The sequence below is a fragment of the Pyrus communis genome, chromosome 3 (genome assembly GCF_963583255.1).
Source record: "Pyrus communis chromosome 3, drPyrComm1.1, whole genome shotgun sequence".
In the NCBI taxonomy this organism is placed as follows: domain Eukaryota; kingdom Viridiplantae; phylum Streptophyta; class Magnoliopsida; order Rosales; family Rosaceae; genus Pyrus; species Pyrus communis.
The window spans coordinates 14,517,232-14,541,750 of NC_084805.1; the positions used below are offsets into that span (position 1 = coordinate 14,517,232).

The window sequence follows — 24,519 nt, forward strand, 5'->3', positions numbered from 1 at the left end:
TCGGCCGGATAAGATCAACAACATGAACAAACTTCTTCATGGTATGTAGGATGCGTGATGTAGTACATTCTTAGTAAACTCGAATATCATCATCTGAAACAATTTTATGCACTTTGTATAACACAATGATGTAGACATAATGGGTTGAAGAGGAAGGTCTATCGTCATTTGATAACCTAGATGTATTTTAAATATTGACAAAACGTTTTTGAAACATGCTGTTAAAGAACTTGGGTCACGTCATCCTGCGTTATTTATGTGAACATTGTTATATGAAGGGACTAAAATGCTTTGAAATCATTATTGTTTACGAAACAAGTTCGCTGTGCTTTCTTAACCTAACCATCATTGATTAGTACATTGCTCGATATTTTTCATAAACTTAAGTAGCTGAAGACTTGTGTGATGTGAATAATTAACTATAAAATAAAGTAGATTAATGTTGGATAAATTACATCTTTCTATACGATTTTTTGTAAACATAAGATGCCTCTGGAAAATCAATGAAAATGTGTGGAGCGCATTTGAGATGCAATTAATGAGGAGTGATTTGGCATAATTTTCAAATTTATTAGGGCCAATATTCTAAATAGTAAAAAACATGAAAAGAAGAGAGGTGTAGGGAATCCAATGCCCTCCCCCACAACCTGCACTAGCAACCAGCAAGGACCCCATGAGAGCCACTGGCTCACGCGAACACATCAATGGTCACTTGATCTGACGTGGCAGCATATTAGATGTCCGTTAGTAGGTCCCATCTCACAAAACGTGGCAGCATATTTATCGTACATCGTACGGTCAGTTTTTATTAAAGATAGGCATAAAAACCGCCAAATCGAAAAACTGAATCGAACCGTGACAAAAAAAAATCATAAAAAACCACGTTGACCAAAAAGGTCAAAACTAGAACAAATACTGAACCGAACTGTTTCAAATGGTTCCGGTGCCGGTTTGAAAATATTAAGAATCGGTAGAACCAGACCGAACCGCTTTTAATATAAACTATTATTTTATTATTATTTTTATATAAATAAGACATTTTTCCAAGAAGATCATGTGCATAAGCCTAATATTTTTCTTCACTTCTCACCCCCTCCTTTGTTGTTTTATCACTTTTCTCCTCCTACATTATTTTTTTCCATTCTTTTCCAATATATTATGCATTATGTACATTTTAGTTTTAATTTAAGATCTACACTTTGGTCTTGATATGAGTCTTTCTATCTTTTGATTTACATTTATATGCACACTTTCTATCTTCCAATCACAAATCTTGTAGATCTAATAGTAGAAACTCAAATTTACTTGAATTTGTGGTTAAAATATATGTTTGGTATCAGAAATAGAAAATTACAAAAAACATATATATAATTTTGGTTAGAATTGTAAACCGAAACGACCTGAACCGGAACCGTTATGAACTAAACCGTATGGTTTTAGTAATAAAATTTAAGCGGAACCGCACCAAACCAAACTGTTGAAATTTTCCGGTTCCGGTTCCATTTTGAGGGTGGAACTGGGGCGAATTGAACTGTGCCTACCACTAGTTTTTATCAGGTACTGTTTGTATTTAATTTTAAATAAAAATATTTAAAATATTTTTTAATCGTACGATGTATGATAAACGGATTCAATTCACGGATTTCTGAAATCCTCATAAAAAGAATCTGGTGAGGATCTGGATTCACGGATGAAAAATCATTATCTTTGCTATGTGGACCGTAAAAGAGCAGTGCTATGTACAGAAAATTTGTGTGTCAAATTATATAACTATATTCATTAAATTTTTGTCAAAAGAAAAACTATTCATCAAATTTCAACTTAAATTAAAGAATAAGTTTAAATAGTACCACATTATTTAGTAGAGGTTTATTTTTAGCTATACTTTCTGGAACTCTATTTTTATCTTACTTTATCTTTTGTAACTCAAAATTCACCATTATATTCCCTTAAACTCAAAATTCATTATACTTTAACTTGTGGACTCTTTCTTTTCCATAAAACTTATAGGTTGCATCTTAAAACATATGTGGGACCAAATACCCAATAAGAATGTGCCACATGTGCAAAAATTTTAATTATAAATTTTTATTATGCATTAACATTCAACAATCAGATAATATTAAATTTAAAAGAAATTGAAGAGATGAAAAAAAAATTGATTAGCCTGTCGCACTCATATCAAACCGACATAAGAAATTAACATATCTAACTAGCAATGTGAAACGAATTTTGAGTTTTATAGAGACGACTGTGAAGTTTCAAGAGGCAAAATGGGATCAAAATCGAGTTTTAAGGGGCAAAGTGAAACGAACTTTTAGTTTCAAGAAGTAAAGTGGCAACTTTTGAGTTACAAGAAATAAAATGATATTAAAATTGAGTTCCACGGGGGGTAGCTAAAAATAATTTAGTAAAATAATGCACGAATGATTATACGTAGATATTTACTAGTGAGTACCTTATATACTCATTTTCTAATTTGATTCAATCAAAAGATTGCATGTGTTCCTTATTTTTTAAGGGAAGTATTATTGGTACTCCAAAAATCTCATTCTACACTCCTCACAAGTGTATTTTTCTTTCCTAATATAGAAAATTTGGAGTGTAGAATGAGATTTTTGGAGTGCTAACAACAATTCATTTTTTAAAGCCCAAAAAGAATTAATATTATATTAGTTATTCACAAGTGAGTATTCTATGGGCCAGTTTGAGATTGCTATTTTTTCTTAAAAAAAAAAAAATGTTTATGTTGTGTTTTAAGAATAATCAGCTACAAAATAAAATAGTTAAGCGTTTGATAAATTGTATTTTTAAAAGTGTCGTGTGTAAAAAAAGCAGTGTAAAAAAATTTGGTAAATATTAATGTGAAGGTGATATATTTGTATATAATGACAAAAATAGACATGATAGTGTGGGCGATAACGATGACAACAATGGTGTGGGCAATGGTTATGATGGTGGTGGTGCCAATAAAGGGGTGTGTGGTAAGGTAACAATTAGTGGGCGGCGACAATGGTGATAGTTGCGATTGTTGTTGTGATGGCAGTGGTGGCGATGGCGGCGATGGCGGCAATGATGGTAGTGGCAGTTCTGATTGTGGTGATAATGGTGGCGGTTATAGTTGTGGTGGTGGTGGCGACGACGCAATTGTGGTGTGGTGCTGGTGGTAGCAAATGGCGGTGGTAATGACAATGGTGGTGTAAGAGGTCAGGGTTGTAGTGGTAGGTAGTGGTAATCACTTTGTTCTTGAAGGATAAAATATGTTAATGAGAATAAATAATGTCATTTTTTAAATATTAATGAGCGAATTAAAGGAATTAAAAATATTAATTAAAGGCTTAACTTTGCTTTTTATTAAAGTGATTTTTAAAAGTAACCTACATGCTAGTTTTAAAAGTCGATATCTAGAGGCCATTGCTTTTGAAAGAAGTAGAATAATTTATTTTTACCAAATACTTTTTTATTGCTTAACTATGACAGCACGTCCCAGAAATTTTAAAACGTACGAGTGAAAAGACGATTTTACCCCTGGTTCGATTTCTTTACGTTTTGTGTTATGTTTTGGGTTTTGTTGGCATGTTTTGAGCCACACACACTCTCCCACACTCCACACCCTTTTCTCCCTATCCCTGCACCTATCCCGAGTTCCCTTTCCCATCCTATTTGTTGGAAATGTGCCCTAAAACCAATCATATGATGATACTTTATGGACATTTCACATGTTAAACTAATCTAGTTTAATATTAAGGGCAAACATTATTGTTTGAGCCGTTTCATATAAATGTTATATGCTTAAACGATAAGTCCAAGGAATATGTGATTGGGAGAATGCGATCTAAAGAAGTTAGATTCATGAGACCATTCTTTCGTAGACACATCCTAAACGTTCCTGATCATAGGATTGTCAATTGGGCATTGACACTCCGTTAAGATCAGTACGTATTGTGTCTTCTCTCAGGGAGAGTGACTAGTCTCGAGTCATTGGTGTGAGTGACACCAAGACAAGCACGTAGGTGCTCAATAGAGAATGAGTTCACTGAACACGATCAACGAAGAGTTCTCATATTCATGTCACATGAGAACTCATGGTTGGGATAATGCAAATTAGTCTTTTGACCTGAGGCATCACAGTTGTCTTGTGGTTAGGTCCTTAATCTTTGATTATGTCAAAGTCACTCCATCAGGAGGGTGTCCACGGCATCGTTGGGGTTAAGCCACTTAGCCATGGAGGCAAGTGAATGCGCAACAAGGGATCTCTAACCTTCAAACTGTTTGAGGGAGAATACTCTATGATATGATTAAGAATCTTTGGCCAAAGTATGAATGAGATTTAGGAATGTGTTCCAAATCACATTCAAGGTAATCATATAAGCACAAGACTCACATTGGATAGTAGACATGAATAAACTATCAAACCAAACAATGTGGTCAAGAGTATTGTATTAGAGAAAGACCGTTTTGCATTTGTAATCCTAAAACTGAATAGGTTCTCCACCTCTTCTGATTAGCTTGGGTAACCATGACATGCTGCTAGGCGTCAACCATGGTTTGTGGAAGCCCTAAAAGTGTATTATCACTAACGGGAGAATTGAAAGTAAGTTTCAATTCACAATCGATTTGAAAGAGTTTGAATCGCCCACTGCCTCGCTAAAAGGAACCTAATGGATCGTACACCGTGTAAGGTAGAGATTGAAGATTCAACGGAGATGAGTAAGAATAATTAAATGGTTTAATTGTTTATGGCAAGGATTAATTAATATGATTATTAATCAAACGAATAAGTTCGTTAAAAGACCTCCGGATAGTTTTGGACCTTAAGGCCCAATGGGCTTCGAACGTCAAGTCCATTGACTTAAGTTGTGTGACAACTTAATGAATAATGATTCACAAAGGCCCAAATAGCCCAATGAATACCCTAAGGCCGGCCATTTAGAGAAAGAGTGGGTTTTGGACTTATTTACAAGTTTGCCACTCAAATGAATTAAGGTATAAGTGTGACTTAATAGCCAAAATTCATTTAGGGTTGTTTTTGGGGAAATTGGAGAAACAAAAACTCTCCTTTCTCTCTAGAAATGGCCGGCCACCCTTGAGGAAAACATCTAGCAATCTTACTTCCTCAAGGTCACTCATTTCTTCTCCAATCTTACCTTGGTGTGGAGACTTAGAGGTTCTCAATTTTGGGAACTTGGAGAAACCTTTTCATCCATCCAAATCCATGGATCTAAGATGCAAGGAATGAAGGCCCTCTCTTTGGGTGATTAGCCTTTGCTTATGCAAAGAGGAATCTACAAAGGTATTGATTTCTCAACTCACTTTGTTTTGAGTTGAGTCTTGGTTCACCTATCTACTAGGCTTTGAAGTTCATGGGTTAAGTTTTGTTTTTGAGTGCATATAAACATGATTCCGCCTTTTAATTGTTAATTGCATGTTGTTGATGTTGCTCAAATGAACTTGTTTTTCACAAATCTTCCTTCACTATTTTCCATACAATGTACAGACACACACACAAACCACCCAAATCGTCACAGATCGAAGGAACAAAGTACATATCCATGCTCGTGAGGCTCGTAGGAGTCCAACCATACCCATTTCAGGTAAGAATACCCTCGTTTTCACGTCGAACTCGGGATGCCCGATTTTGGTATTGTTCATGCACACGTAATTTCTCATGTTTTTGGGAATTTCAAGCTTGTAGGAAGCTTGGTGTGGTCCCTAGGAGGCTCGAGGTGGTTCGTTTGAAGGTTTTGGACGTCGGGATCACGAGTTTCGAGGTTGGCTGGAGTTGGGGTGATTTTCCAGGTGAGATTTCGTGGATTTTAGCACTTGAAAGTAGTATGATTTTGTTCCTCTCGTTGTAAGCTTCATTTTGGTACCAATTTTGTGAAATTTGGTTGAAAAACGAAGAAGTTACAAAGGTTTGAAGTTTTTACGATTTACCGGCGCCGGCGCCGGCGCCGGAGCCTCGCCGGAGAAGACGACGGAATATTCCGTCAAATCTGACAGAATATTCCTGACGCCGTTGACGGTTACTGTTAGGGATAACGGAATATTCCTGATGGCGTCAACTGACGCCGTCAGCGTGCCAGGCACGTGTGGCCGTGCCTTGGCCGGCACGTGCGACGGTGAAAAATTATTTTAAAAATATGGGGATGTTCCTAAGGTTGAGTAAATCACGTTGGTGTATTCATACACCCCATTTGAGCATTGTATGAGAAGTTATTTCTAAAGGTTGGTTATGTGCTTTAAAATTAACGTTTTTGTAGTTGTTTCGCATATAGGTGATACCTATCCCAAGGACGAGCGTGGTCACTCGAGGCAGGGGGGCTACGACCCTTCCACTTACCAGTGAGTGGGCTTTTGGTTTTCCGTATATACCTATATACTTATATTTTCCCAGAAAATGATTTGAATTGTTTATTCGTCATATGCCATATATTATATTGCCGTTTGTTAGGCATGGTTACTTACATTTATATATGTGTGTGTATTGGTGCTACGGACGCACAGGTAAGTGCCAGGTGAGTGGTGATTTATATTTACGTTCAGTAGTGATTTGAGATACATAGAGAGCTCATAATCTGCACCCCCGGTGTTAGTGCTCCCGCCCAAAGTTGGGCACAGTCCTTCACGTGATGTTCACCTCCTGCACCACACGCTCAGCTTGGATCCAAGTTAGGTGCACAGCCCTGTCGTACAGACCACTTTAGGTGGTTCCGACTCGTAGGTGACCCGTAATCTATCTCTCTCTCTCTCTCTCTCTCTCCCCACCAAAGTAATCTATCTCACAACTCAAAAATCCACAAATTTGAGCTCGCAAAATTCGTTTGAGTTCGATTCGAAGCCTCCAGTCAGTGGCTAGTACTTTGAATTTGAGCAAAAGCCTTAAATTCTGAAGAAAACGAATTCAAAACCCGCCACCTTGATCTTGGATCCAGTCCGCGAGCTCGGACCAAGCCGATGAGAAATTGGCTATCGTTTAGAAAGTGATTTCGAACAAAGAGAAGAATAAGCATTGCCAGGGAGTCTTACAAAGGCTGTAGGGCAAGTACACGATGAAGATCTGGGACTTGAACCGCAGAAGCTCCTGGGTCTGGCTGGGGACCTTCAACATGGTGATAGAGGTAGCAATGGCTTACGATCGAGCAACATTTAAGCTCTGCGGCACCAAAGTGATCTTCAACTTGATTTAATTTATTGGATTCAACTTTATATAAAGAATCGAAGATTCATTCATTTGAATTTGGTATCAAATTTGATTAGGTTCAAATATTTCAAGGATTTGAAAATTGCAGTTTGATTGGACATGAAAGAACCCAACTGAATCAAAGACATGAAAGAACCCAACTAAATCAAAGGAAATTGTTTAGCGAACTCGTTTGCTTTCTTTGTATTTGAAGGGCTTGCCTTTGAATCAAAGGAAAAAAATAGTCAAAATACGCACTTATACATTGTAGGTACATAACATGCACATGACTTGCTCATAAATCTGAGCTCAACCCAAAAACCCAAAGCTCACAGCTCTTTTTTCGAATATTGCTAACTATTATATGATAATAAATCACATAAGGACTATGTATCCTTGTTATCTTCAGCGCCTACCATGTCCTAGATTACGTTAATGCGAAGAGTATAAAACATGTAAATACGCACCATATACACTATATGCACACCACATGCACATTATATGTATAGTACATGACCATGATATGCATAAAAAAGGAGATCAAGTAACGAGCTGCATTTCGCTTTAAAACATAATTGTTACGTATATAAGGTTACAGTGATAGTTTGAAAAGTCTTGTTACGTATATCAACCACTGCTTAACCATGCACGTGAAAAATATGATACTCGTTGTCGTTATTTCATGGATACATATGACCCCTAAAGTCCTTTAAGCTTTTTCTTGATTTTGTTTTTCGCTAATGCCAACTAGGTTGTGGTCATACTTGCTAAATTTCGAAGCACAACATATGTGCATCATAACTAGTGAACATTCCTGCTTCTCATGTTAAGATGTAGGAAAAAATTTCACAAATTTCTGCAATTGAACACTTGAACCAAAAATTGTTCCATCCCAGTTTTGTAGCACGTCAAAACTTAAAATTTATTCCACAACCCAAAGCCCCAACATGAAATACAAACCCTAATTTAACTTCTAAGCATTAATTCGCCTTATAAACAACTCAGTTATTCCATAAATCATTGATGAAGGAACTTGGAACTAAACACCCTACCTTACTATGTCTGCTGAAGTTGTAGTTGCTAGAAAAAAATGGAATTTTCCGGCTAAACGGAAAATATGGTACAAACGTCCTATCTTTTAGGATGGAACGACTTATTGTGTTTATGGAAGAATAACACACATAGCTCACAGATTTGAGCTAAAACCTAAAAACCATGACCTTACTCTTCTTATCTCTCTCTCGACATCCATGTGTTCGAAATCAGAGGTATGAGATCAACTCAAAACCCAACTTACTCTGCTCACCTCTTTTTGGACTTCTTTCTCTTCGAAATCTGAGCTTAACCCAGAAACCCAGAGCTCTTTTGACATCCTTCTATTCCAAATGAGATAAGTGATGCAATAAGCTGATGGTTTTTAGTTTCTGTATATCAGTATTTTAGTAATTTTGATTTTGTGCATGGTGTGCATGGCTTGTGCATGACCAATGTATCTTATTTCTATCCCAAGATTAAGAAAATGAGGTATTTTTGTCTGTTTCTCTAAATTTAGAGACATTATGAGTGATGTGACAGACTTAGCAGATCCCACTACTTCCTAAATCTTTGACTCTTTATCGACTTAACTCGTGTGAGTAAATTGATGTCTTGCAATCCCGCTCTATTCCAGACTTTCCTTCCCAAAACCAAACCCTAAATTTTCTACAATCTTAGCTGTCGGCTCCTTGCTCCGGCTTGGAGTTGGTGGCGGCCACTTTTCACCCTCTTCCTAGCCTCTCTCTCCCCTCTTAACCCTCTGCCAACCCCTCAGCCTCTGTTTTTCACCCTTCATTCCTTCCCCCTTCCATGCCCCACCCTCACCCCCACATTTTCCCATTTCCCCTCATTTTCCTCTACCTTCTCTTAGTTTTGATTGCACCTCTTCTCCCTCATTTGTAGTTTTTTCCCACTATTTTGTGCCTCTACCGAAATCTACGGTTGTCTGTTTCAAGGTTCTTTCCTTGATTTGGGGCTTGATTGGTGGTTAGGGTAGACTTTATGGCTGTTGAAGGTTAGGTTCCACTTCCATCAGCTTGTTTCCATAGCTATGATGCTATCCTCTAAAATTTGGTGGTTGCATCATTACCCGCTCAGATCTTGCGGATTCGCCGCCTCGGGGTATTTAATGATGGCGCCCCTGTCTTGTGCAACCATAACAAATGACTCCGCCTTGTGCGACCTAATCTTCTCAGGGATGTTGTGGAGCTCACTAATATGCTAAGGGTGTGGTCCTAGTTTGGGTCTTGGTCGATGCGATGAACTGACCGGTGGTTCCTTTCTTTCTCAGAGTAGTTGTAGTTGGTTTTGTTGCCTTGCCTTGTAAATTGTGGTTGTGTGTTTTGTAGTGGCTGGATTTATCTTCGTTTTATGAGATTGGTATGTGGTTTCGTCTTTCAACAATGACTTATTGTGGTCCGCTTGCGATGACACTATGTGTCCTAGCACTTGTGTAATAACCTATGTGTTTACCAGTGTTAATTTGTTGTGTCTATCGTGTTTTTGTGACAAATTTGTATTGAAGACATCTTGTAGGGTAGGGCAGTGCTTGTGGTAGCAGTTTAGGGGTTTATCGTTGTTTGTTTACTTGTGCAAATTTACTCCAGATCAATTTCTTGATCGCTGGAGCTTATGTACCCGACTGGCAACCTTTGTAATTGTTTGTGAAGTTCAATGAAATACCACTATCATTTCTTGTCAAAAAAAGAAAAGAAAAAAAAAACTCGTGTGTGTAAATCATGCACTGTTTTACCCATCAAACTGTAAGGAGTTGCGTACCAGAATAGCGTAGCTGGCACACCCCAACCAGGAATGTCCACTTGGACTTCGAATCGAGTTGTGCTGGGCGACACCTGAATGGTGACAAAGCCATAAAGTATAGTGTAGTGGAAAAATACGAATAAATTTAAAATTTACAAGTGCTTAATTAAAAGAGTATGTGGGTGAGTGGGATTGAACCCATTTCATACGTGATGGCAGAGCATAAGAACAGTACAGTAATTAAGGTGAAGGTTATACCACTAAAGATAACCATCTATTGAGGCCTTGCCATAATCCTCGTTTACATGTAATCACAGCTACTAAACCTGGAGGGGCGAAAAACAAAGTTGAGTTGGTCAGAAAATAACGTCTATAAAAATCTTTTCAAAAACATTATAACCCATCGTCGTAAAATCAAGTATAGTTTCCAAAATATATACGTACTACATATAGTAAGAAAATACTTACCGTAGCTTGCAAAGTCTCAAGAAATCAATAAGGCACATCTATAACAAATAAGCACAAGGTGACCAATATCACATAACCTCATAATATCTAAACATAACATAACAAATGATCATTGACACATGTTGATACACAAGTCAGAGTTGCCTAATGCAACCTGTACGACAGGATTAGGTGTAATAAATGAGCTCTAGTACTACAATCACGTGAAGGCTAGCATTGAAGCGCGGTCACATACGAGTCAGAATTTCCTAATGCAATCTGTACAATAAGACTGGCACCTCACTTAGATCCACCGCGAGCGAACAGTGCGGATGTGAACATACACGTGCAAAACTGGCCCTAACCCTGGGCGGAGTACCAACACGAGGGTGCAGCAATGATGAGCAGATAACATAAATAAAATTGTGCCACAAAGATTTGATAACTCTAATCAACGTAGTAATAATCACAGCTGTAACTATAATATCATGGTATCTTGTGTATACTTGTGAACCTATAGGGCGCAGAATAATTCCCTAGGTTCAGTCATTTCACTACTTCATGTAATTTTAGACTAAGCAAGACATACGTAGTAAATTTTTTTCAAAGTATAACTGGAAACTAGCAAGTATGCGTATACTTATAAAAAGAAATGATCCACTCACCATTACGCAATCGAAATGAAGCCTCCAAGCCTTACTTGACCCTGTACGTCCTCAAGATATGTTTCCCCTATATGTGAAATTACTAATTAACTTAGTTTAATAACACATAAACAGAAACTTAAAAAAAACCTTCGTAGATTGCTCAAACATAGGGTTTGAATATACGAAATAGATCTACTCGACGTCAGGAATATTCCGTCAGTTTGATGGAATATTCCGTTAAATAATTCACAGAGTTTAACGGCATTACCTGATGACATTAGAATATTTCGTCAACTTTGAAGGAATATTCCGTTGTCTTCTCCGGGCGTCCTCGTCGGTCGCCGTCGTATGAATTCATCGGAATCTGGAAATTTTCGTCGATTTCTAGGTAAAATTTCAAACCTTCATATCTTCTTCATTTCTCAACCATTTTTCACAAAATTTATATGGAAATGAAGCTTATGAAGTGTAGAATCAATTTATACCTTTTGGAAGTCCAAAAATGGACGGGAAAAGGCTTGAAATTAGCTCGATAGTCTTGGCTTAAACTCGGCCCCTCAAAACTCGTCTGTTTCAATGTTAACTCTTCCTTAAACCTTCACTAAAGACCTCAAGGAGTAGAGTGGAGGCCTTTAGACTTCCTATAAACCTGTAACTCAGTCACAACTCATCGAGGAAAGGTTGAGCCGAGTCGGACCTTCTGAGTTCGACATCCAAAACTCAGTCAAACCACGATCCAAGGGCACGGTTGTGTTTGTGGTGGTGATACGAGTCCGATGGTGTGGTTTTCAAGCCATGTTTGAGTGTTGTAAGGATCGTTTGAAGGAGTTGCAGAGATAAGAAGAGTTCGGGGAGAGAGAGCTCTAGTGAGTTCTAATTGGGTGATAGGTTTGAGGGTGATAGCTGATTGGGTAGATGAAAAAGGAAGGAAAGGGGCTAGATTGGTGGAGAAGATTTTGTGGAAAGTTGATTGGTGGTTTGTGTGAAGAAAGGGGGATCGAATCCACCAATTAGGGAATGGATTGGTGGATTTTGTACAATTTTTAATGTACAAAATCTGCTTCCCTACACTAATAATTTGTATGTGCGTGTAAAAAAAAACCTGTGGTTAACGTACAGATCTAATTCGAGTCTAACATGCGCTCACGCGTTCATAGCGACGAGTACTAATTTAGTACGAAACCAGGAAAATGAAACTGAAAGTCGAAAACCACGTCCACGTTAGATTCCACTTTTGTCCAAAAAGGGCAAAATCGTTAACTCACACCAACAAAAAAGAAATTACAGTGAAAAGTAGGAACGGGTCGCCATAGTAGCTCCCGTGTTAATTTGGTGTGTGAATAAGAATGATTTTGCATAAACATGTTGAATTCTTTATCTGAGAAAAGACATGGGTTTGTTAATTGCAGGGATTTCATTTCATGTACAAATTTGGAGCACTAGTTCATAACGTATTTCTTATCCAACTTGTCTAAACGCTTATATTAGTTTATTTGTGATTGTTTTAGACCAAACCAATCTATTTAAGTGAAGCCAATCAAGCGATATGTTTGGTAATTTCGACTTAAACTCAATCAAATTATACATAGTTCATTATTATGTTACCAAATGAAGCGAGCGCTCTGGTAACATATGAGATCTTCACGATGAACTATACACTAATTTAATATATATGAATAACTAAATGACCTCCATTATACACAATCTTTGAATGATCATTATGAAAATGTGTAGATTATATTATGACATGTGTACAATAAAGTACGTTAATCATAATTAGGTGGACAATAGAGAATGAAATAAGTGAAACAAGTTCACCATTATTGTGGCATCCTGAATCACTAATATTTGCCCTTATGTAAAAGTTTTTTTCTCGATAGCCATATATTAATGGTTTGAAACGTCACAATGAAAATACACTTGTCACATGAAAGTCTCTCTTGCACCTCTGCAATGGACACATATTTTGTATAAGTTTATATTTTCTTCGGATAGACTTATGCGGTATAGTGTACAAATAACAAGATGTTCTGTACACATGATGCAAACATATGTATAAATTTATTTCTAATCGACATTGTATTTTGATACAAAGCCCGAGTACCGTATAGTGTATCTATAACATATAAGACCAACTCTAATGGTGGACTAAATGCCAAATTTTCCCCCAAATTTCCCCCCCAAACACTCTCCAACCCAAGCTAAAACATTGGGCTAAAAGCCAAATGCTAAAGTTGGGCCAAATACCCCCCAAATTCCCCCATGTGCGAGTGGACTTGCTGGCCATTAGGCCAGTCTCGGCCTATCCACGCTCCAACGCGCCTGACGCATGGTGCTGCAAGGGTTTCCCGACAGGGTGGGCCCCTTTGTCAGGCTGTGTGTCGGCCACCCACTTGGGCTCCCAACGACTATAATTACATCCAAGGGCTGTGATTTAAGGACCGTTGGTCAACGGTTGATCCAACGATCCAGATTCAAATTTCATTTTTTTATAATATGTTATTTTAAAATACATTGAATCCAACGGCTGAAATCGAATATAATCAAATCTAACGGTAAAAAAAAAAAAATCTAATGGCTAAAATAATTAAAAAAATTTATTTAACTCAAAATTCATCCAAAAACTCTATAAATACCTATGTGTTTGTTCAAACATCCACGCAAAACTCAATTTTCTCCTACAATTCTTCCAATTTATCTTTCTACCATTTCTTTCAATTTCGAAATTGTTCAACATGGCAAGATAGCATATTAGAGGTCGTAATTGGACCTGTGAGGAAGATGTTGCTTTATGCTTGGCGTGAGTTTCTGTTAGCGAAGATGGTGCAGTTGGCACAAATCAAAATAAAAAAATTTTGTGGGATAATATCATTGCAAAGTTTCAAGAAAACTGCAACAACGGCGAGCGTGACGGTGGTGGTGTTTATGATCAGTGGAAGACTATCAACAAAGCATGCACTTTATGGAAGGGAAGTTTGGAGAGAACCGTGATTGGCATGCCTAGTGGAAGAAGCGCCATAGAAATTATGAGTTTTGTTATTGATATTTTATTTGTCATGTACATAATATTAATTTGCAACTAATTATTTTTATGTATTTTTTGTATAGGGTGACAAAACAATGGAAATTTACAAGACAAGAGTAAAACCAAAAAATCAAGTTTTTAAGTTGCAACATGCTTGGGACATCCTCAAGGATTGTCCGAGGTGGGTAACCGATGTGGACCAACAATGGGAAAGATTATTTCAACGTGAAGCTGCACAGACAAATGCCAGAGATGATAGTGTCGATGAAATGACCCCGTCTCCTTCTTTTGCAAGGCCTCCAGGAAGAGAAAAATAAAAGGAAGTAAAGAGAAAAGGCAAGTCTAGATATTTATCGAAATTTAAATATTTTTAGATTAAAATGTTCATAAAATTAATTTACGATAGTTTACATATTTATTTATTCTTTTCAAATTTAATTTAAAAAAAAAATAGCCTAAGTTCATTCTTTAATAATCCCAGACTAAAATTTTAGGCCAGAAGGGTTAGAGTAGAAAAACTATTTCTGATTTAAAAATTGAATTTTTCAAATTAAAAAATTTAGCTTTTAACCCAAAAATTGGAGTTGGTTTAATTGGATTTGGATCCTCTCTGGATCCCCTCCCTGGGGATCCCGAGGATCAAGGCACAAAGACCTTTCATCAAAGATCGTGCGGCCACAACTAAATGTTTTTTTTTGTAAAACAAAAACAAGATTGCTTTACTTTTAAAAATATAAAAAATATTTAATTGTGACCGCACGATCTTTGATGAACGGTCCTTGTGACTTGATTCCCGAATCCCCACGAAGGGGATCCGGAGAGGATCCAAATCCGGTTTAATTAGTATAATATTGTTTTCATATTCTTGAGGAAAAAAACAGAGACTGACATAGCTACTATTTTCGATTTGTATCTCTCATGCTCAGTCTCCAAGTCCCCTCAGTCCCCACTCCCCATACCAAAATTGTCGTTTTTAGCTGTATTGGACCCCATTCGCCCTCCCTCTCAAGTGCTTCCCTCCCTCCCTCTCTCTGTCTCTCTCCCATAAACCCCCTGCATTGTCCTCACTTCCGAAGCCTCCAACATCACCGCCATCCTCCTCCCTCATAGGCCGCCGCCGGCCTCCAACTTTGTTTTAGAATAAAGTCCCAACACAGAGAAAAAATCATAACAAGCTCCACATGGATCCCTTCTTTACATCCTCCCCTTGTCTCACTGTCATCCTTCTTCTCTTACTAGCCATGGCTTCCACAGGTAAAGCTCCAAACTTTCACTCTCTCAGCCTCTCCGCTTTCATGGGTTTTCCGTAATTTCATCTGGGTCACTCTCCAAACTCACATTTTCACTAACACCTTCACAACTCTCTCTCTCTCTCTCTCTCTCTCTCTGTGTTTTGTTTTTCAGGTGTATTAGCGACGACATTCACATTCGTCAACAGATGCGACTACACAGTGTGGCCCGGCATTCTCGCTAACGCCAACAGTCCTAGTCTCGACTCCACCGGATTCGAGCTTCCCAAGCAAACCGCCCGCACTTTCCAAGCCCCAACCGGCTGGTCCGGTCGTTTCTGGGCCCGAACCGGCTGCAGTTTCGACGGATCCGGTTCCGGGTCCTGCACCACCGGCGACTGTGGCTCTGGCCAAGTCGAATGCAACGGCGCCGGAGCCTCCCCGCCTGCGACGCTTGCCGAGTTTACTCTCGGCACCGGGGGACAGGACTTCTATGACGTTAGCCTTGTAGACGGGTACAACTTGCCCGTTTTCGTCGAGGGGACCGGCGGGTCGGGTCAGTGCGCCTCGACCGGGTGCTCCTCCGACCTGAACAGGATGTGCCCGACCGAGTTGAGAGTCGGCGATGGCGACGCTTGTAAGAGCGCGTGCGAGGCGTTTGGGACTCCCGAGTACTGTTGCAGCGGCGCGTATGCTACACCCAACACTTGTAGCCCGTCGGTTTACTCGCAGATGTTTAAGGCGGCGTGCCCCAAGTCGTATAGCTACGCCTACGATGATGCTACGAGTACGTTTACGTGCACTGGCGCTGATTATACGGTGACGTTTTGTCCCTCTTCCCCAAGGTAAATAAATTAAAGCTATATGCTTTTGCTTTATTGTCTCACAAGCTTTTGTAGAACTCATCAGTCGGGGATTTTCATTTTAAAATTTTTTCGGGATTATTCTCTAAAAAATATAAATAAGATCTAATATTCTCTCATTTTGTGATTTTCACTTTGGTGTGGATGATTTAGCGGCTAATTTCCGATGATATGTTCTCTTTTTAATGTTTGATTATGTTTTGGAGTATTTTGTTTATAATATTTGGGTTTTTATTTAATTAATTTAGGTTGGTGGGGTTGCTTTTGCATGTGAATATGTATTATTTTCATCACTTTGGACTGTCACACTATTTGGTTTGTGATAAATTAGTTGTTTTACATGCTTTTTTTCCCAACATTTGATCATGTGGGCATGCAGTCAGAAATCTTCTAGAGATTCAACCACACCAATGACAGCAACACCATCACAAGGGGCTGCTACTGCCGGGTCGGATCCCGGGTTCACTTATTCAGATTCAGGTGCCGGCTCAGGCGTTGCAGTGTCAGGTTCTGGTACAGGTGTGGCTACGGGTACTGGGGCAGGTTCTGGCACCGGGGCTGGCGAAGCAATGCTGGCTGATGGATCATGGTTAGCTGGTTTGGCCATGGGAGACTCACCTAAGACAGTGCCTCTCCCCACTCTACACTCAACACTCACTATCTCAGCAGTTTTATGTATCGTCTTGTCCTATCTTTACTTGTAGGCCATAACTTTCTTGCACCCGTTGCATGTGACACAGTGTCGAACATTTGTTAGATCATGTGAGTAGCACATGACGATAAATGTTAAAACAACGGGCGCGGGTAAGTTTGCTTCCAACTCTATGATCCCTTGTCTTTTTGGTCTGCAATGTGAATTCTTCAGAGGTTTTGAGTGTTTTAGTGTCGCCGGGGTTTTGCCTTTGGTAGGAAAAGCTTACAGATTCATCAAGATGGTAAAATCCATTAAGATTCCCTCATCATTGTAACATACGCATAAGAAAGTTGTTCGTTTTCTCTCTTTGACCTTTTATTTTTTGGGTAGCGAGGGCTTCTGTCAAACAAAGATGCTAAGGTGACGGTTTTTCAAATTAATTATGCAACATTACATGGAAAACCTATCACACTAGTGTCGTGTAATTAGTCCGGGATTTCAAACAGGCATTCCGAGTTGTAGTCAAGCCCTTTATGTGGTACTAGATGCCCTTTTACTTCCCACTCAAGGCTCTTGTCTGAAAGTTCTGCCGGTATGTACTTATTAAAGCAACAAATGAGGATTGAGAACCGTTCTTTTAATCTTTAGATGGCTTTAGAACGGGGAATTAGCTTGAATGAATGGGTTTGGACATTTGTTGTGGATATACTCAGTGTTTAATAATGAAGATGTATTTGATTATATATCGACGACCCAACGATGACGTATTGATCAGTTTTTTTTTACTTCAACTGGATATTTGTTTTTGGGTTTTGTTTTCTGCTTCGATTTTTTATCAAAAGAAATAGAATTTATTCGTGGCTGCGAAGGTTTCTTGAAAAGGAAGTGTATACTATAATGTGAATGGGTGAGTACAATTGTAGGCTGATTTCCGTTTGACAGAGAGGCACCACCTTGCAGGCATTTCAAGTTTATGTTTACTATCTGTCTACCTTTTTTTCTTACGACTTGTGAGAGTTCAAACCTTCGAGGTTCATATCTTTTTGGGATAACTTCTTGGAGTAAATTCTGAATACGTGCAATCACAGATCAAAAAACATGTTGTGTTCATGAGAGTTGCGTTCTTTGCTCACCCATTCTTACCAAATATTGAGCTAAACTTATCTACAATAAAATCTCTATAAACGAATATTACTGGGACTAAGAAAAACTAGGCTTATTATATTAACACCCAACAAATTGTTGAATAAACCTCACATACTTAATACACCGAAAAATTAGCTTAATATACCCCTACATACTTCCTCATAATACCCTAACAACTCACATTTTCAATATACACCTTACATTTTCTACTTTCACCCCATATTTTCTATACACCCCACATTTCTCAAATGTTATAAAGCTTTTAATTTGGACAAAAATACTGATTGGAATTTTGACAAAAGATGATGTCTGGGATTTAAAGCATATGTGGGTTGTTTTCAATTCTACCATTAAAACCCATGTCGTTTGTTTTTAATATTTGGTGGTAATTTTAGGTGTTTAATTCTTCATGTAATCCATGTGATCCCTAAAAGATGAATACGAACATAGAAGCTTGAATAACGAAGCAAAAACAAGATTAAATAATTATCGGTGTCGTCAAAATCGCTAAAACAATAAAGAATATGAAGTCTTACCTCATGTGAAGCTTCTGAAACATCGATTTCGTGTTTCATTCGTCAAAAATATTTTTTCTCAATCAACATGTTTGTAGTTTCATTGGTTTGAGTTTTGTTCAACAATGAAGGGTCGGATGAATTTTGATAGTTGAAGAAGGAAAATAATACATTAAAAGTGATTTGAGGTGTATTTAGAATTTTTTTTTTTTGTTTTAAACCTAATAAGGCCAAAATTTTAATTGCATAGCAGGGTAAATAAATCATTTAATATTAAATTTTAACGTTGGTGCATTCAACATTTTGTGGGATGATGATATAAAAAGCCAAAAACTATTATTATTTTAGAGAGGTTATTATATCAATAAATGAACACTTATTAATATAAGAAGTTTCTTCTTTTTTTATTTTTTATTTTTTTATTATTATTTTTTATAACAATGGTGCATGATATCTTATAAAAGCAACAACTGTACATATATGACTTTAAATTTGTAAGATAATTTAAGAACTAAATCAAGTTTTTATTTTTTTATTTTTTTATTTTTTTTATTTTTTTTCCCCAAACTTAATGCCCTCAAAGATAAAATATACTTTGAAGGCATATTTTGAGAAGTTGAATTGAGAAAATGTAAGTTGTTTTTAATTTTTTAATTTTTTTTAATATATACGATATCTACACTATGAGAGTATAAGAGTGGACTCACAATGGGTTAGTCATAATATTTTGGTTCGAATTCTCCTTTAACGTGAAATGAACTTAAAGACTACCACTTACAAATAAGTTTTTTAAGTAAAAAAAAATCCTAAATATGTATTATGAATATTTACGTGTTTTTTCTTTTATCTCGTCATTTATTAATTTATATATTCGTTAGGCCTTAAATGATTTTAAGAAAAATTATTATCTTATGCGTTTAGCAAGGTTATAATTTTAGTACACCGGCTCGCGTGGAGACTAGAATATTTTATTATAAGTAATGCTAAAGAAACTAAATTTGTAAACAAAATTATGTAAATTAAATGACATAAAAATTGATGATTGGATTATGACTTAGTCGTTGATAAACATGCTCATTCCTATTGGTGACATATCATTTAGTTTGAAATTTTATCTAAATTTTGCCTCTCTAACATTATCTTCTTATTATTTAACTGATGTTATGATTTTATTGAATATTCATTTATCGAGATTTATTGCATGGATTGTTATACAACGTTGAATATACAATAAACATTGGGAATTATTATTGGAGGAGGATTCTCTACGCTCATATTCTCATCTTCTTTCATCCCCTTCTCTCACACATTGCTTTTTGTCTTATTATCTTTATAAAAAAAATCAATATAAGATGTTGACGTGGCTTAACCGTGACTGTTCAAATAGAAGAGCATGGAAGTGTAGAGAGATTAGGAGAGTAGAGAATCCTCCTCCATTATTATTGGCACTCTACAAATTTCATTTTGTACTCCAAACTTTCTATAATTAAAAAGAAAAATATGCTTGTGAGGAGTGTATAATGAGATTATTGGAGTGATAATAACAATTTCCTAAATATTATAGACACAAGATGGAGCGAAACCCCAAGTTATTTCCATGTTATAATTTGGGAGATTATATTCACACATCTCAAATTACTTCTTCTCCCACATCCTTTTTATTTTTTAATATTTTTCTATCAAATGATAGTGGTGTGTAAAAAATATTAACAAATTAAAAATGTATGAGATAAGTAATTTAGAATGTGTGAATATAGTCTCTCTATAATTTTGGTTTGATGAGATAGTGCATTGGGGTTGAAGTCGTTAGTTGAATTTTAAAGGGAAATAACTTAATCGTGAGTGGGTGTTAGGGACCCAAGAACAAATACAAATCAAATCTTTACAAATCCTTAAAATAAAGGGGGATTTGGACCAAAAGTGGCATATTTGTGCAAATAACGATATTATCTACATTAAAGAGGAGGCAGTACGCTTAATCTCACAATAAACTAGTAATAATATAATTTAAATTTGCATTTGACGAGAATTGAACCTAAGATATCTTACTTACAAGTGAAGAGGAGTATCACTAGACTTTGGATGGTACTAAGTGGATATGTAAGGATAATATTAGCGAGACTAAATTTTTTTAATTAAATTTGAGGATCAAATAATATAGTTGTTAATGATTAAATTATTAATTAAATGCTGATTAACTTGCTTATTTTTTATTGATAACAAATTATTTAGTTTGTAAATTTGATTTATTTAATATTACTAATCATAAGCCCTCAGCTTTTCTTCCCATGAAAGGAACATGATGTTGACACTGTTGAGATGAGAATTTAGGTTTTCCTTGGCCCACCTTTGAAAATTTTCGTATAACTTCAGACCCACTTTTTGGACCAATCATGCACAATTTGCGTTGTGATTATGTCGATGTGGGCGGATAGCTTATCGTTTGGCAGAAGTTTTTTAAACTTTTTGATAAAATATTTTTAAAAACAAATTTTAGTAAGAATACAAATTAATTTTTGAAAAGCATTTGATGTGTTCCTAACAAGAAGTATATAACTAATCATTTTAGTAAGAAATACTTCAAATACTTTTAAATTCAAAACCATTATATCTAAAAGTGATTTCAATTATTTTAAAACACTTGCCAAACCAGTCCTTAGTCCTAACAGAAGTTTTTCTTCTTCTCTTTTGCGAAAATTTAACGAGAAATTTTTCATTATGCCTGGAACACAAGTGGTATATTATGTGTTATTATATAAGTGGTAAAAAGTTTTATTTTTCAAAGATAATTTTTTAACACAAGTATCTTGCCACTTGTATAGTGACTCGTGAAGTACCATTCCGTGTTCTAGGCACATTGAAAATCTCTCAAATTCTATAATACACTGTTGTACAAGATATGCCGAACCTAGTATCATGGACTTACAACTAGGCATGACATTAGAGTGTTTGATCATACGATGAATGATTTGAGTGGTTGAGTGACTCATTGTTACCTCTGTGGAGATCAAATTAAGCATAATGCCCCAAGCCCTAGACTTAGTAGGATAGAGTCGATAGACCCCATCTTCAATAGGTGAGTAGCAAATCACCTTAACGTGAATGACACTGGTGTATGGGATATATGGTGTATTAAAAAAATTGGATTTCAACCGTTTCAATATAGCTATTTAAACACCGATGCAATTCCAGACACCAAACATCATGCAACTCCATACACCATTGATGCATTGTAAAATAAAACCATTTTGTGATAAGTGTGATATCAGGTAAAGAAAACTAAACGTATAATCTCAAATACAGAGAAATATTTTCAATCACTCAAAGTTACAGATTTGCGTTTTGAAGGGAGTTTTGTTTGGTTAATATTCTTCATTCACTCTGTGAATAATGATGATCGGTTTTGTTGATATGACGTAGTGATGCAGATTGCAGCCATCAGATTTCAATGAACATAGGGACTCATAATGTTATAGTATTAAGCGGTTACTCCATTAATTAAAACGTGGGTCCTTCCCTTCCCACCGAATCAAATCCTACCAATTTATTGCATTCTAATGACCCCTCTTGATGCCTGGACAAGTTTTCCTCAAAACAATCAAGACCCTTTCAATTATATCCTAACCATTGCTTGTGTAGGATGCACTAACATCATTATATTTTCTTTCCATGCGCGTAGATACAAGTTCAAATATAATTTTGGACAACTCGTTTGGGTGAAGTTCTAATTTGATACCTGTAGTTTCGACATCAACATTTTTTGTGATTTTTTCAAAGAAATAAATACGTTTGGGTCACAAGTAAGGTATTTCCACACTTACAAAAAGTTCATGTTCCTGTCACATTTGTTACTCGTGTGGTAATTTTGTCGAAAGGTTTGACCAACCTACCGAACAAAGAACCACCAAGTTAGCCTAATTGCAATTGTTAACTAGGTATTAAAAGTGTCTGCTGGGAATCATGGCATCTTAGAAAAGTACCATTGAAGTTGGTGCGGAGTAAATGTGAGATACAAGCAACGTAGGGGGACAAGATTCTGCATATGATTCTGCACAAGTAACCTCAGGAGTTAAGTGTCCTTTTACACACTTGAATCATAAGGCTATCTCTAACCGAGAGCTAGCTAGATGACTTGTTTTAGCTCTTTGACCCTTCAAGATTCTCTATGATATTAATATTTTAATTAACAGTACAAGGCCATATTTGTCTTCATCTCCAACCGAGGGCCAGAGAGCTCGTTTTAACTCTGTCACAAAAAACCGTCTCCAACTGAGGGCCAAACATAATTTATTATTTAAAAACTACAACTTAAATATTGTTTAAGTTTCATGTTGTTAAATGTTTTTTTTTTTTATGTTGTATAATTTTTATGTTGGTTAATGTTATTAATATTGTTTCATGTTACTTAATTTAATTTAATGTTGTATAATGGCTTAGGAGGTTATAGAAAAAAATAGAATTAAAAAAAATATGAAACAAATTTTGTGAAATAGAAGTTATAGGAAAAAAAAAATAGAATTTAAAATAAAATGAAACAAATTTTGTGAAATAGAAGTTATAGGAAAAAAATGAAATTTAAAAAAAATATATGAAACAAATTTGTAAAATAAAAGTTATAGGAAAAAAAAATATATATGAAAAATAAAAGTTATAGGAAAATTTTTGTAAATAAAAAAATAAATAAAATTGTTAAAAAAAAATAATGAAATAATATAACCGACAGGAAATCCAACATAAGCAAAACAAAAAAAAAGGCCAGCCCAGGCTGGTTGGTTGCATGTAGCCAGCCCTCTAGCATTCTTCGATTTCGTGGGGCCCTCTCAGATTCTAGAGCCCTCTGGCCTAGCCCTCGGTTGGAGACGGTTTTCGGGCTATTTTCGGCCCTCTGGCCCTATCTCCAACCGAGGGTTGGCCAGAGGGCTCGTTTTAGCTCTCTGGCCCTCCAAGATTTTCCAAGATATTGATATTTTAATGAACAGTACAATGCCATATTTGCCTTCGTCTCCAACCGAGGGCCAAAGGGCCAGAGGGCTCATTTTAGCCCTGCCACAAAAAACCGTCTCCAACTGAGGGCCAAAAGGCTAAACATAATTTATTATTTAAATTTAAAAACTACAACAACTTAAATTTAAAAACAACAACTTAAATTTAAAAACTACAACTTATATTTACAAATTACAACTAAAATTTAGAAACGACAAATTAAATTTAAAAACTACAAATTAAATTCGAAAACAACATTAACTTAAATTTAAAAACTAAAACGACTTAAATTTAATATCCATAATCAACATCATCTTCATCATCCGCCATCGTAGGAGTATAGTCAGAGGTAAACAACTGCCGTCGGCTCATAATTTCTTTTTTTTTTTCCTATCAAAATAGGCCTTACTCATTTGTTTGACAATTCCCCCTCATACTATCTTCCGACACCCATCTATAAGCCTTGCAAAGAGCTTCATCTTCTTTTCGGGTCCAAGCCCTATCTTTCATTGCAGAAGAGGCCATTTCAAAATTATTAAAAAAATTGAAGGATAGATTTTTGAAAGAGGAAGGAAAATATGAGAATTGAAATGGTAGGAATGGTTTAGGTATTTATAGGAAAAAAAAATAGAATTTTTTTTTTTTAAAAAAAAAAAGGCCCAAAAACCCTAATTTTTTTTTTTTGGAATCCAACGGTAACTAGCGCCAGCTAGCTTTTGGATGCAAAATTATTTTTAAAAATTCCTATCGGTTATAACCGACAGGAATACATTTGTATTAAATAATATAAACGTATTCCTGTCGATTATAACCGACAGGATTTCCAGTTTTTCAGGCCAGCCACGGGCTAGCTAGCTGGCTACTTGCAGCTAGCCCTCTAGCCCTCTAGCCCTCTCCGATTCCGTGGGGCCCTCTGAGATTCCACAACCCTTTGACCTAGCCCTCGGTTGGAGACGGTTTTCAGGCTATTTTCGGCCTTCTGGACCTTTCGGTTGGAGATGGCCTAAATCATTTGCATCCAAGCATAAATTTTCCCCATTAAGTCGTAAAT

At 36.5% G+C, this 24,519-nt stretch overlaps 1 protein-coding gene across 1 annotated transcript; it reads left to right on the plus strand.

The window, feature by feature from the left end:
- Positions 1-15,074: 15,074 nt before the first annotated feature.
- Positions 15,075-17,562, plus strand: LOC137729143 (thaumatin-like protein 1). The gene is made up of 3 exons (XM_068467987.1): positions 15,075-15,352; positions 15,503-16,172; positions 16,570-17,562. The coding sequence occupies exons 1-3, from the start codon at positions 15,280-15,282 to the stop codon at positions 16,892-16,894; spliced, it is 1,068 nt and encodes a 355-aa protein (XP_068324088.1). The 5' UTR covers positions 15,075-15,279; the 3' UTR covers positions 16,895-17,562.
- Positions 17,563-24,519: the final 6,957 nt, after the last annotated feature.